This window comes from Phocoena phocoena, chromosome 17, assembly GCF_963924675.1.
Source record: "Phocoena phocoena chromosome 17, mPhoPho1.1, whole genome shotgun sequence".
Classification (NCBI taxonomy): Eukaryota; Metazoa; Chordata; class Mammalia; order Artiodactyla; family Phocoenidae; genus Phocoena; species Phocoena phocoena.
In genome coordinates, this window is record NC_089235.1 from 78,191,246 (window position 1) to 78,209,681 (window position 18,436).

Genomic DNA, 18,436 nt, shown 5'->3' on the forward strand with positions numbered 1-18,436 from the left:
AGGAAGTTCAGAGACCACTGGGTTCAAGTCCAATAATTTAGATCAAGAAGCCTCACCTCCCTTACATCTCACAGTCAGGTAGATCCAGGTCTAAGATTTAGGTCTTCTGATCAAATTTAGATCCAGGGCTCTTTCTAATGCATTTTGCCTCAAGAGCAGAGTTAAGAGAATTAAGAAGATAAACAATACAGATACAGTAAAAAAAAAAAAAAAAAAAAAAAAAACTGGAAAAAGAGATAATGGATAAAAATATATAATAAATGATATAGTTTTATATAAGTATAAGGGTAAAAACTTTCAAAACTGAACTTTAAAAAACAGAATCTCTAACAACAATTATCTATTTTCCTCAAAGGAAAGACTTTTACAGTCCTCCGGTTATAAAAGTAATGATCAGTGTATCCCTAGCGCATGTGTAAAGGATATAGGAAAACTGATAGGTAAGGAGACACAGGGGGAAAAACTGCCATTTGCAGTTTCCATATCGGGGGTCACAAAAGGTCAATCATCTGTGCTATTATATCCCTACTAAAGCCATCTCTGTTCACTGTCATTATTCTAGTTAAAAACAGTTTCTTGAACATGTATGTACTGTTATTTTAAACTGTCATTTAAAAATTACTGATCTAATAAAAAAAGACATACAACAGCAAGCGTTGGTCGAGGTGTGGAGAAATGGGCAACCTCACACATTGCTGCTAGGAACTGAAACTGGGGCAGTTTCTTTGGAAAAAAGCTTAGCAGGTCGGCAGAAAGTTAAACAGTGGCTAGATGACCCAGCAATTCCACTCCTAGACACACATACTCAAGAGAACCGAAAACTATGTTCACACAAAAACTTGCACACGAGTGTTCACAGCAGCATCGTGCGTAACAGCCAAAAAGTGGTAATAACCCAAATGACCATCAACTGATGACTAGCGAAACAAAAAGTGGTCCGTCCATACAATGGGGTGTTATTTGGCCATAAAAAGAAATGAAGTACTGACACAGGCTACCACGTGGATGAACCTGACAACATTATGCTAATGGAAAGAAACCAATCATACAAGGCCACACACTGTATGAGTTCACTTATATGAAATGTCCAGAACAGGCAACTCTAGAGAAAGAGAAAGCAAACTGGTGATTGGCAAGGGCTGGGGAGAGGGTGGAATGGGAAGTGACTGCTAACAGGTATGGGGCTTCTTTTGTCTTTTCTTTCTTTTAAACTGAAGTATAGTTGATTTACAATAGTATATCAGTTTAAGGTGTACAACACAGTGATTCAAAATTTTTAGAGATTATATTCCGTTTAAAGTTATTATAAAAAAGGTTATCATACAATATTGACTATATTCCCTGTGCTGTACAATATACTCTTGTTGCTTATTTATTCTATACATAGTAGCTTGCACCTCTTAATCCCATACCTATCGTGCCCCTCCCCCCATCCACTTTCCCCACTGGTAACCACTAGTTTGTTCTCTATGTCTATGAGTCTGTTTCTGTTTTGTTACATTGGTTCATTTCTTTTATTTTTTAGATTCCACACAGAAGTGATAACATAACAGTATTTGTCTTTCTCTGTTTGACTCATTTCACTAAGCATAATACCCTCCAGGTCCATCCATGGTGTTGCAAATGGCAAAGTTTCATTCTTTATTATGGCTGGATAATATTCCACTGTATACATATACATACCATATCTTCTTTATCCATTCGTCTGTTGATGGACACTTAGGATGCTTCCATGTCTTGGCTATTGTAAATAATACTACTATGAACACTGGGGTGCGTGTATCTTTTCAAATTAGTGTTTTTGTTTTCTTTGGATACATACCCGGGAGTGGAACTGCTGGATCATATGGTAGTTCTATTTTTACTTTTTTGAAGAACCTCCATACTGTTTTCCACAGTGGCTGCACCAATTTACATTCCTACCATCAGTGTACAAGGCTTCCCTCTTCTCCACATCCTCGCCAAGGTATGGGGTTTCTTTTGAGGTAAAGAAAATGTTCCAAAATTGACTGTGGTGATGGCCGTACAACTCTGTGAACATACTAAAGAACCACTGAATGGTGCACTTTAACAGAGTGAATTTCATAGTATGCGAACTGTATCTCAATGAGATGCTTCTTAAATAAATCATTAAAAAAATTCACTGATCTCTTTTGGAGGGCAACTTGGGGCAAATTAATGTTCTTTTCTTGAGAATGCAGGTGATTGGGAACGCTGGCTAACTGCTGTTGACTTTGCGTCTGTTTGTCATCTATTTGTCAACTGCACCCAAGGGAACAATCATCTGTGGAATCCATTACTGATGACAGAGGCTGGATGAAAGACTAAAACGAATAGAAGACCCAGCTCTCAGGAGCTAATTTTGCCAGTTTTTGGTTTCTGAAAATAGCAAGTGAGTCGACATGCGTGATAAGCTTTATGAAGGACAACTGCGAACACCCTGAAGAACTAAGGACCCGTGAAGACGAACAGGAGCAGCCTACACGTAAGCAGGAGCGGCTCGGCTGCTGTCTGACAGGACTCACCGGGCTCGTGTAAGCGCCTTGGTGCACGTCTCCGAACTGGCCCTCTCCGATGCACCGTCCCAGTTCTATTCTTTCTCTCTGAATCTCATAGTCCCTGGCTGCAAAACATGATCCACACACCAGAAGATACTTCAGTGCAACATCCCCAGTGTAGAAAACACGGGACACACTTCATTTCATCATCATCCATGAGTAAAAACTTCATCGGTGGCACATCATTCTATGAAAATGCTTTAAACAGAGTGGAATTCTCTTAAACAGTGTTTTTAAAGGAATTTATGTACCTGTTACAGCACTGCTTGAATTACCAAAATGAGCAGTTTTATACAAGGTAGATTTTTTTCATAGTTTTGAATGTCTGATTTAGCTGATTATCTATTGGATGGTTTTCTAAATAATTGCTCCAAGTTTATGTATGTTTAATTAATATGAGCTATTAGTTCAGGTATTAATATATGAAGGCTAAAAAACAGTTATTTAAAGCAATTATTTTACAAGTAACTAAAGTCTGTAAATATGGAGGGAACAAAAAATTGTCCCATGAGTACCTTTATAAGTTTAAGAGTTTTCCACTTTATTATAATCCTATCTATATTATTCACGGAGCTAAAAGAGTTTAAAGAGGGAGCTTCTAAAACCTGATTTCAAAATCAGATGACTTGGAATCAAGGTTGAACGTATCACATAATAAATTACAAGTATTTTATATTTTTGAGAGCATGTGCCTCAAATTAGTGTATTAAATTGTTATGATTTATACAAAACCAATTATTTAGCAGGCTGTTGAGACACACGGAAAGAAAATACCCACTAGGAACCTAGTGGATGATTCTAATCCAATTAACTGCTTGGTATTTTGATTTCTTCTAATTTGTCAAATTATAAATCATACAGAAAATTCAACCCAAATTTTAGAAGGTTATTTTCCTCTTTAAAATCACTTTAGCTAGTAGTTCCATTGATTTAACAGCATGAGTAAACCAATGAAAAAATTTAAAAATAAAAGTTAACTGAAACATCCCGTTATCATTCCATCGGTTGCAATTGCAAGCAAATGCAGTTATTTTAAAGGAATCCTGTTACCTTCATCTATTCCATAGCTTTCTGTATTGCAATTAAGAGAGAAAAAAATTGAAGACCTTGCTTAGAAATAACTGATAGCAATTAGGTTAACAACAACAAACTTGGAGAGTACGTTTCAATATTTACTTTCTTAAATATTTTGACTGTCAACACGGGTCATAAAAGAGGACCAAACACCAAACGCAAGTAATATCCTCAAGTTAACTCAGTGTAATATACAATGCTTTACATTTCTATCCCATAAATTCCTATATGATAACCGTATTTGTGGGGTTTGGATAAAAGTTAGCCATGTTGGACATTTACCACTCAACTATGAAAATATACGAATAAAAATTTGGATACTCTGCAGGAATGTACAAATGGCTAACTGGCTAACCAAAACTTTAAATCTAAATTTAAACATTTTTCCAAATTGCTACTGCAAGTCAAAGTAAACACATTTAAGTTTTTCAGCTCTTGCCTCTGTTTCAAATCACTAACCTGGGAGCTCTTGAAAGGAGAGGTCCACCCAGGATAATGTTTGCCTGAGAGGGCTGGGCTGTTTCTCTTTATTTTGGTAACTCTCCTCAATGTATATGGTAAATCTATTGAGAACAACTTTTAAAATATTTACACAACAGGGTAAAGCACCCGAAACATTTATTTTCCAAATACATGGAGCTCTACTGAAACCAGGACATCAGATGTTGAATTATCAGGCCTCTGAGGCTGTAAGGTGGACTCCTAATTGGGCCTCTTTAAGACGCAGGGTTAACTTTTTTTTTTAACCTGAGTGAAATTCCAAGGCTGTCTCCAACTCAAGAGCTGTGATTACATATACCCCACCACAAGGGCTGGGGCTCCCAGACTCTTCACCAGCAAGCTGCACAGCAGAGAGAAGCAGAGGGTGACACTGCTAGGCTGCTGTGCGGGGGGCGGTCAGTGAAGAGCCCTTCTCTCCCCACACCTCCAACTCGGAGCTGGACGGACTGGACGCGGGCTGCTCTTTGTAACTGCTTAGTCAAGGGCAATAAAAAAATGAAAGTTCAAAGGGGAAATGCAATTCATTAAATGTGTGTATTCAAAGAGCTGTATATATGTGTGAGTATACATATTTAACTTTAAATACTAATTTCCTACAGAGAGGGAATGCTCTAATCATTAAAGGTTATATTATCATAGAGCCAGAAAACAAGATTACAAAAACCCCATAAGTGAACTGACTTATTATAGATATTTGAGTTTCAGGCTTCTGACCTGGCAGTGGGCGCATACAATACAGAATTCTAAAGGCTGAAAAGAATATTTCTGCTATGAACTCAATAAGGTCTTAAAAGTAGTTCTAAAAGGACAATAAATACCTACACCGTTTAAACACGAGATATTTAAAAGTCTACTCACTCGAGGGCATGGTGTAGGTATCTTCCTCGTCGATGATCTCAGCATAGTCGTCTGTTTCTGTAGGAAAGGTAACAGAGGTGAAATATTCAACCCCCTGGCCTTTAATATAACTTGAAAAGGCAAAATGGTCTGCCTAAACCCCCTACCATGCTGACATTATTCTTAAAACACTATTACTCCATTTTTGCTCTCACATGAGTCATTTATGGAAATAAAAGTGACATCATGGTCCAACATGTCATAATACACAGACCTGTTCCTCAGAGAGCAGAGAGACTAACAGAGAAAGCCCTTGTGGAAAACAGAAAGACATGAAACAACTGTTTGCACGATTCAAACCCACCAAGCGGTACTGACTGCAAAGCTCTCCCTCAACTACACCAAATACACGTTTAAAACCACACCGCTGTCTACCGGGATTTCTCCAAACAAGACCGGTGCCTCCAGAACACAGCTTAGATTGCACTCATAGTTAGACTCCACAGCACAGTCTGGATGTTCTCCTTTAGAAAACAAAACGGCAGGCTGACTTTTGAGGAGATTAACTGGGCTAACTTATTTCATTTGTTCAGAGTGAAAGCAACCCAGGAATTTCTCTCCTGTAACTTTTCACACAGATATTTAAACAGTATGCATTAATGCCAAAAGGGTAAAAGATGTGCCAAAGAGAATAAAATCAGAACAAACAGCACACTGAAACGAGTTCTTTTCAGACGTAATGTCAAGGAGTTCCAATGTTTCCACTAATTCCTTTCAGTAATGCAGCAACTTAAAGACCCACCACCATACTAGTGGGGGGAAAACCCCTTTTGTAGAAAACACCCGCTCACTTGGATAACAATTACACTGAAAAATCACTCAGCTCTTGTCTGTCTTCCTCTTTCTGGAAAGAGGAAAACCTTTAGTAGCTCTATGCACAAGGGTTTAGGCTGATGGGCCAGGAAAGGAGGGGCAGTACTTCCTGAATTATCATCTGAAGAGAGATCGTTTTCAAAATTTGACCCCAGAGAAACTAAAAGCTAAAGAACTAAAAGTTCTTTCTTCTGTGCTGCCATTATTACTCCATTCAGATATTAAAATTATAGAAACCAAAGAAAATAGAGACTACATGTAGTTTACGGTCTCTAGGTATCAACTGTTCTACATACTGCTACGGTAACGATTGAGACCCAATCTAAGAGCAACTGGAAGAATTCATTTCTTGCTTTCTTCTTTTTTTTTTTTTGCGGTACGCGGGCCTCTCACTGTCGTGGCCTCTCCCGTTGCGGAGCACAGGCTCAGCGGCCATGGCTCACGGGCTCAGCCGCTCCGCAGCATGTAGGATCCTCCCAGACCAGGGCACGAACTCGTGTCCCCTGCATCGGCGGGTGGACTCTCAACCACTGCGCCACCAGGGAAGCCCTCTTCTTCTTTTTTTAAAAATTTATTTAGTTTTGGCTGCATTGGGTCTTCGCTGCTCCACACGGGCTTTCTCTAGCCGTGGCGAGCGCGGGCTACTCTTCATTGCGGTGCATGGGCTTCTCACTGCAGTGGCTTCTCTTGTTGCGGAGCACGGGCTCTACGTGCGCGGGCTCCTGCAGGCTCTAGAGCACAGGCTCAGTAGTTGTGGCGCACAGGCTTAGTTGCTCCGCGGCATGTGGGATCTTCCTGGACCACAGCTCGAACCCGTGTCCCCTGCATTGGCAGGTGGATTCTCAACCACTGAGCCACCAGGGAAGCCCAAGAATTCATTTCTTAATTCGTAATCATCATTAAAAGTGATTAAAGTAAAAACAAATTCGACTGGCAGAATGTAAAGTCAATAAATCGGTTCTCCTTTAGAGATTTAGCAAATGTTACCTATTTGTGAGTCCTGTATGCCAGGTGGATAATTTATATTATTCTTTCATGTTTATAGGTAATACTACTTTCAGGATTAAAGAAAAAAATTATTTAATCTACCCCAAACCTCACATTCTTTATTCATAAATTTCTCCCTCCTATCCTGTTCCCAGTGACTATCAGGAAGAGTGAGTGATGGTTCCTAGGCCGGGAGTCTTGCTTTTGTGTAAGGTGAGATGCAATTTGGGGATGGAGGTGGTGTTAAGGCAGAGGCAAGGAAAGGGCTAAGTGGGGGAATGTGCCAGGACTAAGGCCCCACAGACGGACACTCAGCCACTCACTCTGTCTGCAGTCGGACAAGCTCTCCTCACGCCCCTCCCTCAGAGCACATGCAACTAAGGCTCAATTTCCTGCAACCACAGACCCACCCTTGCTGCCCCCTTTCACACAAAGCACACACCTTTAGAGGCCAAACACATTAGCTGACCCTGAGGGGCCGGATTCTGGCAGTGAAACTGCCCAGATCTCTTGCCTCTGCCGTCCTGCTACCAGATTTGCTCCGGAATCTTCAACACCCCCTGCACCTGGCTCTCAGCTCTACTAAGGAGATATCGGGGACCCATCGACTCTGCGGGCACCAAAATTTCCCAAGGCTGTTGGGGTCACTGACCGCCTGTCCCTCCGTCTCTGTGGGTAATGGTATCTGCCACCTGAGTGTCACCTGTTCAGAGACGCATCCTCACCCCCATCACTCTCGATCACGTTGCCTGACATGTTTTGCTCGGGGCCCATCACTACCAACCCTCTGACGGTCCTCTGGTTCCTTGTCAACCGTGTGCCCCCATCCAGAGCAGAGCCCCCAGGGCAATGGGCCCTGCTGTATTGTACCTTGTTTACTGCTGCGTTCTCACGTTTCCAACCCAGGGCCGACCGGCCTGGGAGGCACCCAGTAAGCACTTGCTGAACGAAAGGGAGGAGTGCCCTTCAACAGTGCAGGAGGGGACGGCGCTCCCCGTGACCCAGAGGCGAGGAAGCCAGGCCAGCCACAGCTGCGTGTCTGGGCGCTGCTCCACCCCAGGAGCCGCTGAACCTGTCTGCGCTTCAGCTGTGCCCTCACGTGCCCAATGAGAGCACGGCCACCTGGTGGGGCCGTCGTGAGGATTACAGAGATGCACGTGAAGCTGTGGTGCAGCCCCGCACAGGACAGGTGACAAACAGGTGGGAGGCTCCTTGGTTCCCTCCTTCTGAGGCCTCTGGAAGGAGCCTTCCTGGTGGGACTGTAAGCGCTTCCCAGACGGCCTCTTCTTATAAAACTCTCAGCAGGGATACCGACTCTGAACCAGCTTCAAGGAATAAGAATAAAATGGCTCATGTGTCAGAGGCTAACACACAAAAGTGACGTGGGAAAAACCAACTTGCATGCACTTGCATTAATTCACACAATCACAAGAGAAAGCCTGCAGTTGTTTTCTTTCAGTGCTGTGTGAATTCTACAAAAAAACTTTGGGGATTATCCAAGCTCCCTGGGCATTACTCATGACGACACGTGGGTGTGGCTATGGGTACCGTGACGTCACGTGAACTTTTGCTGCTGTGTTCTCCTTGAGTTGGTTCTTATGCAGAAGGGTCAACACTACTGAAGGTACGTGGACCTACAAAGGTTTTACCATAACCTTCTATATAGGACTTTCCAAGTGGGGATACTCGGCATACTTCTCTAAGAATTCTTGACACTGATTTGGTTCTATCTTCCCTTTTTCTTTCCTGGTTTTTAGGATTATGGGACAGTATGACACTGAGATGAAAGGTACTTTTACATACTCAAGGGCCCCTGAAAAACTGGAGTCCACCCTGAAACCGCCTGGCCCCCAAAATAATGACATAAAAGAAGGAAAATATAAAGGAAAAGGAAACAGGTTCAAAGATGTCGTCACAAATAAAGGAAAGCAGCGCTGCATTCTCCACTTGACCTGGACGACAGCTAACAGAGCGCTCACCCTAACGCCAGACACTGTCATAAACAACTACACGTATCGTCATTTAATCCTCAGGGGCATCGTACATGGTGGTACTGCTATCATCATCGCCGTTTCCCAGGCAGGAAGCTGGGGGACCCAGAGGCACCCTGAGTTTCTCACAGTCCCCAGCCACTCAGCGCTCCAGCAGAGCTCCTGGGCCGCCGTGCTCTGGGCTTCGTTCTTTACTATCTCCCAATACGTTTCTGGGGACTTTTATTTGTGAGACCAGATACCTGATGCTTCGAAACCTCGGAGTGTTCCCCTAAGGATGTTCTGGGACTTCACCCCCAACACGGGCATCCCTGGAAGGCTTAACTGGGCCTGTGCACTTGGGAGACAATTCTAGGACCATGAGTCAAATATTTCAAAGTAAACATTTTGAAAAATGGACAGAGACTTCTGAAACCTTGGATAACACTGTAATTTGAAAGGTTTGGCATCACAATACGTGGTAAAATAAAAATGAGGGGAAGACACGTTAAAAGGGCAGAAACCGACGGCTCAGAAATTAGGAGAGAAAAGTACAAAGTTCTCGTTTTAAAGCAAAGGCAAAGAGGCCTAGTGAAGTCACTACTGAAACCAGTGACACACGCCTGTCATGCTCCGTCACGCAAAGAGCCTGAAGCCTCCGGAGTCACCGTGCAGGGGCCAGTTTCGAGCTGGAGAGGGACAGAGCAGTGGACGCTCGGCTGTAAACAAAAGGAAGTGCAGTGGAGCCTGCAGGACCACAAAGCTCTCAGGAGCCAACCGCTCCCCGCAGGGAAGAGGGGGGCCAGGTGATTCCCTCTCCACCTCCTCCACCTGCCCTTCGGGGCCTGATGCCAAGCGCTTCTGACAACAGCCTCTGGTCGGCGCCCTGCTGCCCTCAGGAGGCCTGATGAGGCACCCCCCCAGGGCAGCACACGCACAGTCACGGGACTGCTCAGAAATTCAGTGGGACCCAGCAACAGCACAGCTTCTCACCACACCTGCACACGTGACCCTGCCGTGAGCCCTGGAGGTGGCGACCGGCCTGTGGGGGCCGGGGGCAGGAGGGCTTTCAGGAAGCCAGGAAGGGCCCCGCTGTGCTCTGTGACCTGCACTGGGGTCGGCCGACAGTACGTGTCTTAGACTTCACGGCTCACAAAGTCTTCACTGCAACCACTCAACTCTGCTGTTGAGATTGCAGGGGTGAGCAGACACGCCACGAGTGAACGTGTCACTATGTTCCAGCAAAACTTTACCGGTGGACACAGAAACTTGAATTTCACAGTTTTGATGCCAGGTACTATTCTTTGATTTTACCCCCAACCATTAAGAACTGTAATAACGGTTCTTAGTTCCAGGAGCAATACAAAAACAGAGGTGAGCCGTATTTGGCCCACAGGCCTTAGTTTGTGGAAGTCGCAGCTTATTCACCTGTAAAATGGGGATACTACTACTCACCCTAACTCAAATGGGAAATTCAAATGTGGGGAAAAGGCACGATGTTTTCTTTAGATAAATAATGTGCTAATAACCACTCGTTAATACACGTTTGTTGACATTTTTATGTAGTCCTCACAACAACCATCAAGGCCTGTGACAGATGAAGACTCCAGAGATGAAGTGCTTTGCTCAAGGTCACCCAACTGGCCAGCTGGTGACGGGACGGGGCGAGGCTGGAGCCTGGGACCTGACCACTCACCCAGCAGCCCTGGACTGGTCACCCGTGTCCTCACCCGCACGACAGTGAGGAGAACACCGATCACGTTCTGAACCCCTGCCGGGAGACTCGCTGGTGAAGGGCACGCACGCACATCGGGGGCGCCCACCCAGTAACCACCAAGGAGTCGGCCTGGAAACGAGGCTTGGAGCTGGAAGTCCCAGGAGGCAAGGCGCCTTCCAAGTCACGTTTAGTCCAGACATCTGACTGCAAGCACTTTGCTCATATGGTGCTCAAGTCGTCGACCAGACACACACGCAAGCACAGACGGACTCTTCAGTGAAAGCGTTATTTCATTTAATCGAGAGGAAAAATGCAACCTCCTTTCATTTTAGTTTATAAACCTCACTCCGTATCGTAAGAGCACAAAGCTTCATGCAGGCAGTACACAAAGGAAATGGAGAACAAGACACTACACGTGCTTCTAAATCTCTAGTTTATGAGAGTGACAACCTCAGCTGCCTGAGGAATACTCACATCACTCCTGCTGGAAGTTCTCTAATTATTTTAGGCTGTTTGACTCTCAGACATCACTTTTCTTTCTTTGCTTTCCACTACCTCACTCCCAAACTAAAAATTACCATCACGTATGTGTGGAGGAGTGTGCAAATCTCTCCCACTTACTGCTGAGTGATACCATTTCGACGACTTTTCTTCACCTCTAGAATTCGCTATGAATAGATACAACTTGAACTTACTACTGAGACGTGGTAAAGAAACTGACAGTTACCCTTCCCATGTCAAAGCCCTAAATAATTCTGAAGAGATCACTGACTCACACCATGGTTTCTTCATACTTGTTTTGTTGGATCAAAGCCACATTTTGCCTTTCATTAAATACTGAATGATATTTATATCCATAAATAATTATATTAGTAACACAAACATGAAAATAAATATTACCGTCCCCACTAATTTCATCTGCAGATCCGGGTGGCATGCAAAGAAAGGGGGAGGAGGGGGGGGAGGGGTGAGGGGAGGGGGGGAGAGAGGGAAAACGCTATTAAAATGACAAGCAAATCAAAGTGTAAGGAAAACACAAAAATTACCCTCCCAGTCTAATTCAAAAGATAAAAGAAGATCATAGGAGTTAGCATGTTTACTTAAGGGCATTAATGCGAGTTTTCAGCAGTCCACAGTCACCCCAAGTAAACAGCAGTTTAAGTGCGTTTCTGCCACATTAAGCAAAACTGACTGGATTGCTCCTCACAGTTAAACGTTAAAAAAATGACTCTACTTGCCTCGAAAGGAATTTGTATCCTCCTGGAAACGAAAACTATGGGTCATTGATGTGTACCCCACACAATAAGCAGGGAACAGCCCTCAGCAAGCCTCCCCAGGATTCCAGCCTCTCCAAAGAAGCTCAAGGAGTACAGCACCTGAGGCTCTGCGGGCGAGCTTCCACTTACATTTATACAGTGTTTGTAGAAGTGACTCTTCCAATTGTTACAGATAATCTTCCCTTTGCTAGAAAACTCCCCCCCTTGGCCTCTGCTCTGCAGCACCCTGAGTATCTGCCCCCGAGGCAGGAAAGGCAGACCCCTGGGGCTCACTTGGACCATCCTTCTCCATTAATCTCATGCCAGGTCAGGAAACCCACGAGGCAAAGGTACCTGCCGGCCCCTTTGGTAAAACACTAAGATCCCACAGGGGAAGCCAGGAAGCGACTTCTAGCCCTGTCACGCATTTAAAAACCAGCAAACGGGCAACAGTCTTCCACGAGGAGAGCGGCCCACAGCACCGCTGCCAGCAGTGGACAGCACTCACGGACCCCCAGGACAGGCACTCCCGCTCAGGGTAATCTACAAGCATCTGGTTAGGCTGCTGCCTGGGGCGCTGTGGTTAGTAAGAGTCTGTGCAAAGATGAGTGCAGTACCCGCAGAAGGAGGTTCGTGGGAACAGAAGACCAAAGGGAGAAAGCGCCTAGCTTTCTTAACTTTATGTTGGCAGTGACTGACTCCTTTATAAAGAGGCAGGAGGAGGAAAGAGAAAAACAAACACATTTTAATACAAGAGCAAACTTATATTTTAAGGCATATCAATAAAAACAGATACAAAATTGCAATGCTTTTATGTGACTACTGGCACACTTGATTTCTTAATATAACTGAGTTTTAAGAAACATATTAATATTTTAAAATGCAATTTTCCCGCTTAGGAAAGATTAGCACTAGACACAGAAAGTTTTAGCAAGACATAAAGAGAGTCAGCCAGCTAAGCCTTTACAAAGCCAGCCAAGTAAAGGTACAGATACCTTTACAAATAACAAAACGGAAACAAAATGAAATGAGACAAACAACAAAGACCAATAAATAATTCAAGATTCTTGTGAACATCTAACATTCAACCACAAAGAAAAAAATTGCAGAAAACTAGCAGATCCTGATTTGTGAAAGAGCTTTATAAGCACCTTCCCCCAAATCATCAGCAAAGACACAGACCTTAAGTGTACACCTTAAATAAACTGCCTTAACATAAAAAACATAAGGACATCTGAATACATAGGTTGCAAAGCCCCTCCCCCGCCTACCAGCATCCTTTGTTCATTCACTCTCATTCATGTGCTGCAAACTCACTTGAAAGTCAACTCTCTCTGTATGAGGCACTTGCTGGATGAACAAGCACCCAGGACAGTAGAACAGAGAAGAAACAACTGCGGTACGCTAAGGGCAAGAGCAGACAAGTCAAACTAGAGTCAAAACAAGGGATGTACAGCCCTTTAAAATGCAGCGGTGACACCATGTGACAGAAAAGATGCAGTGGGCATGCACAACTTAACTGCAGATCCACAGGGTCCCATCAAGAAAGGTAAGGATTCCAGGTGTGGGCCCAGGGAGAGCAGGGTCAGGATGAAGACGGCAACAACTTACGGCCGTCAGTTAGGAACAGAAATGAGAAGAACTGAAACAGACAACGTGGTCACGCTCCCACGGGGTGTGCTGTTATCCCAACAATGTGCACTGTTCCATCTTCCCCCCTTAGCACACACTCAATTTCCTGTGTGATGACTCCAGAGGGCAGCTCCCTGTGTTTTATCGGTTAAGAACACGAAAACAGTGCCCTGTGCCAGGCGGGATGGAATTCCGGATGGGGTGGAGGGGCAACAGCTATAGGGGTCATTGAGATGAAACAACAACACGGACTGTGGATAAGATAAGAGCATTCTATCAGAGTCAAATTCCCTGGTTTTGGTAAAGACACTGTGACTGTGTAAGAGGATGCCCTTGGTCTTAGGAAATGCACACTGAAACATTTATAAGTAAAGGGGCATACCATGTCTGCAACTTGCTTTCAAATGTTTCAAAAAAAAAAAAAGACGACGACACACAAATGGCCAACAGGCACATGAAAAGATGCTCAACATTGCCAATTACTAGAGAAATGCAAATCAAAACTACAGTGAGGTATATTACCTCACGCTGGCTAGAATGGCCATCACCAAAAAGTCTATAAATACTAAACGCTGGAGAAGGTGTGGAGAAAAAGGAACCCTCCCCCTACACTGCTGGTGGGAATGTAAATTGATACAGCCACTATGGAGAACAGTGTGGAGATTCCTTAAAAAAATAAAATACAGAACAACCATATGATCCAGCAATCCCACTCCTGGGCATATATCTGGAGAAAACTCTAATTCGAAAAGAGACACGCACCCCAATGTTCATAGCAGCACTATTTACAATAGCCAAGACATGGACTCAACCTAAATGTCCATCGACAGAGAAATGGATAAAGAAGATGTGGTACATATATACACAATGGAATATTACTCAACCATAAAAAAGAATGAAATAATGCCGTTTGCGGCACCATGGATGGACCTAGAGATTATCATACTACACGAAGCAAGTCAGACAGAGAAAAACAAATATTGTATGATATCACTTATATGTGGGATCTAAAAAATAATACAAATGAATCTACTTACAAAACAAATAGACTCAGACACAGAAAACAAACTTATGATTATCAAAGGGGGATGTGGGGAGATAAGTTCGGAGTACAGGATGCCCAGATACACACTGCTACATATAAAATAGATAAGCCACAAGGACCTACTGTATAGCACAGCAATTATACTCGCTATTTTGTAATAACCTATAATGGAAAATAGTCTGCAAAAAAAACCCTGAATCACTTTGTTTTACACCCGAAACTAACACAATATTGTAAATCTACTATACTTCAATTTTAAAAAAGAAAAAAAAAAAAGTAGAGGGAAGGAGAAAGCAAGTGGGCCAAAATAGAGACATAGTGAATTTGAGTAAAGAACATATGAGACTTCACTTTACTATTCTTACAACCATCCTCTATGTGTGAAATTATGGAAAAATAAGATATACAAAAATCTCTATTTGGATTCAGATTCTGGCTCCACTACTCACCCCATGACATTAGAAAAGTTACCCAACTTCTGTTTCTGTTTTCCTATTTGTAAAATGAGGCAGTAACAGAAGCTTCCTCAAGTAAAGAGATGCAGAGAGGATTCCATGAACTCCCAGGGCAGCCGGCACAGGACAACCGCTCCAAAAGCGCAAAGCTATTCCTACCTTTCAATTTTTTATCTTATTTCTAAACTAAGGTAATGACTATTCTTCATATTAACTTAAAAAGCAAATACTTTTTAAAAAATATAGCATAACTTTTTTTGAGTAATAACAAGAATATTATCCACACCATTAAAAAAAGTGTTAGGACCCTTCCTTTATTTTATCCAAGATGACTACTTTAATTATGTTTGTAAACACCTACCATGAGCTAACAGCACACTGTGTACGTGCTGGGGCTACAGCACTGAAACAGCCCCCCCCCCCCATTCTTTCCTTGTTGAGCTTACGTTCTGGGTTGGGGAAAAGATGATTAAGTGAGTAAACCGTGTGGTACATCAACATGTAAGTGCCATGGAGAAAAAACTCAGAGCAGACGCAGGACAGGGAGTGCTTTCCTGTAGGGCTACACCTCTAAATATGGAAGGAGTCGTTTGCTAAAAGCTTTCCAGAGCAGAGGTGAGCCTGGGGCACTGGCCAAGGAGCAGCAGGGAGGTCTGGCGGGGACAGAGGGAGCGGGAGGGCATGGCAAACGTACCTCTCAGTCACCCATTTCTCAGGGCAACCGAACAGCTGATGAGTGGAGGCTGTCTTTAGAAGTGTAACAGCGGGGCTTCCCTGGTGGCGCAGTGGTGAAGAATCCACCTGGCAATGCAGGGGACACGGGTTCGAGCCCTGGTCTGGGAAGATCCCACATGCCGTGGAGCAACTAAGCCTGTGCGTCACAACTACCAGGCCTGTGCTCTGGAGCCTGCGAGCCACAACTACTGAGCCCACAAGCCACAACTACGGAAGCCCGCGCGCCTAGAGCCCGTGCTCTGCAACAAGAGAAGCCACCACAACGAGAAGCCCGCGCACCGCAACGAAGAGTAGCCCCTTGCTCGCCGCAACTAGAGAAAGCCCGTGCGCAGCAACAAAGACCCAATGCAGCCAAAAAAAAAAAAAAAAGAAGTATAACAGCGAAATAAACGAAGATGACGTGAATGCACCCGTGGCCATGCTGTGGCCCCGAATGAAATTCCTGCACAAACATCAGTAGCTGCCAAAGCCACGAGGTGAAACACAGACTCTCTGAACCTATGGATCGGCTTAACGTCACAGAGACAGCAGCCAGATGTTACACAGCACCTATACGTGGCCTCGTAAAAACAAAATCTTTGAGTCCGAATCCGACCAAACTCCTCTCAATCCTAACGACCAGGCTGTAGGTAAGTCAGGAATACAGGGGCTGGAGGGGGACCCGCTCAACACAGCATCACGGAGCGGCACTTGGCCAGGCCGAGTGTGGGGCACAGCGTACAGGACACGATTTCCTCAACAGATAAACTGCGATCAAGAAAAAAAGAAGGGGGGCGGCAGTGCACAGAGACAGGAGGAGACAGGAGACACAGCCAAGTTCACCCAGCCCTGCTTGTCTGACCCCAGACTGGACGACACCAAGTGTGAAAATGCCTTAACCAGGGAATCCGAGCACTGGCCGGACAGCTGGTATTAAGGAACTACTGTGAACGTTCTTACAGTGTGGTCATGTTGTTTTTAAAAAGTCTTTATCTTTTATAAATATTTACAGAGGAATATGCCTTCAAGGCGCTCGAGACCACCTGTGGGGAGTGTGTGTCTGTGTGGCTGGGGCAGAGGTGAGGCGTGGCTGGTTTTCAGCTGCTGAATCTGCGTGATGAGCCTGGAAGAGCGCTACCCAATCTACTCTCTCTGCTTCTGTGTGCGTCTGGAGCTTCCCATGACGAAGAGTTAAAAAGCTAAGAATTCAAAAGCATGACGATATCCACCCATTCACATGGCCTCTTGCTTGGAAAAATATCAAATGTATTTTATCTTGACTCATGCAGTTCGATTTTAACAAATTCCACAATATGATGAAGCCATGACAGGCTACTAGAAACCCGTGAGGTCAAATTCCAGAATTTATATTTTAAAAGTTTCAAGCCTTCCTTTAAAATTTTTCTCTGTGAAGGGGGAGAAAAGAAAGCTGGGTCTTCAGATGTTAGCAATACCTGTTTTTATGTTTAACAAGATGATACTTGGGCTTCTTGTAGTAATAAGTTTTAGGAAGATTATGAAAGTTTATTTAATGATGTGTTAAAAAGCTTAGCAAGAGGATTAAGATGGCTCATCAGCTAAGTAAACCCAAACACTGGCCATCGTGAAGCACACTTTCATACAGACAAAAACGCACCCTTGCTCAAAGTGCTCTAGTGAGGGAAGCGCCGCGCTGCCCCTTGCTATGCGGAGGCTATTAGGAGGGGGTGGTCACGCTCTAGTCTGGACGCCAAGTTCACAGGACTAAGAGGACGGATCCATGTGGCCTGGAAAGAGTTTCCCGAAGTAAATATCCTCTTTAAATTTCTGTTGTGCTCATGACTGCTCCGATCTCACTCGGGCTCTTTTTCATCTGCAAGTGTCTCAGGCTACTGCCCCCGGGGGTCCTACAAGTGTCTGCCTGTCTCCAGGCCTGCAGCTGAGAGGTTCAGTCCAATTCCAGGGTGAGGAACAGGAAGCCATCTGGCTCCGGGTCCTTCTTGGGTGTTATTCTACAACACATGACGTAGATGCTTCAGCACCCATGTGACTCCAGAGTATTCTTCTCAACTCCCTTAGAAGCCAGAGAGGTGAGGGACATCATCAAGGAGCACCCTCAAATCTCCAAAGAGGCAAAGAGAGTTCAGATGCTGTGACAACGGTGCGAGAAGGGGGGCTAGGATGAAGGAAGTAGCACGGCGGGCGTGGTGGTGGGGTGCTGGCGATGGTGTATTTTCATGATCACTTCCTTGTTCACGTGTAACACGATCAACTGCCCTGCCCCCACCCGGTCAGAGACGGCTGAACGTCTCTCCTAACGCCAGACTGACTACAGAACGCTAGTCGTGGCTGATGGAATTAAAAGAATTTCCAGTAAGCCAGGTACTATGAACATGTCAAACCCCCAATACGTACGACTCGGTGCACGTAAAAATCACCAGCAGCATTAAGTTGATTAAATCATTTCATAAAGCATATAATTTACAAAAATTAACTTCACATGTACTAGGCGACAATACTCTATTAGGGCACTTAAAAAAAATCTCTAAAAGCTTTCGTTTAAATCAAGCTTTCAGCGCAGACAGAGACTAGCTTCTAAATCAGCGTTATCAAAAGTGAAACTAGGATGTAAACCAGACAAGAGAAACTCTTTCGAACTTCAATACAAGGCAGACTTGCAGATTCCAACAGAACAGTCAGAAATGAGTCAGGACTATGCTATTCCTGATAAATGGGAGAAAACTACCCTGAAATCAGACTCAGACTCTGCCAAAACTACTCCTCCCTTCTACACACGAACATCTCAAGCTTTCCAATGACTCAGTGTGGTCTAATGGA

At 44.2% G+C, this 18,436-nt stretch overlaps 1 protein-coding gene across 29 annotated transcripts in view; it reads right to left on the reverse strand.

Moving 5' to 3' along the window:
• The window catches only part of PTK2 (protein tyrosine kinase 2), a 188,933-nt gene that overhangs the window by 65,887 nt on the left and 104,610 nt on the right, over window positions 1-18,436 (reverse strand). For 7 of the 29 annotated variants that reach the window (XM_065895469.1, XM_065895491.1, XM_065895487.1 and 4 more), the window contains 4 exons: window positions 11,418-11,435; window positions 4,992-5,048; window positions 3,609-3,629; window positions 2,526-2,623 (listed from right to left, as the gene is read on the reverse strand). In XM_065895469.1, coding sequence (XP_065751541.1) covers window positions 2,526-2,623; window positions 3,609-3,629; window positions 4,992-5,048; window positions 11,418-11,435 — 194 coding nt within the window. Of the gene's footprint in view, window positions 1-2,525; window positions 2,624-3,608; window positions 3,630-4,991; window positions 5,049-11,417; window positions 11,436-12,390; window positions 12,475-18,436 lie in introns of all 29 variants that reach the window. The other 22 variants (XM_065895471.1, XM_065895490.1, XM_065895493.1 and 19 more) reach the window with 6 other exon arrangements.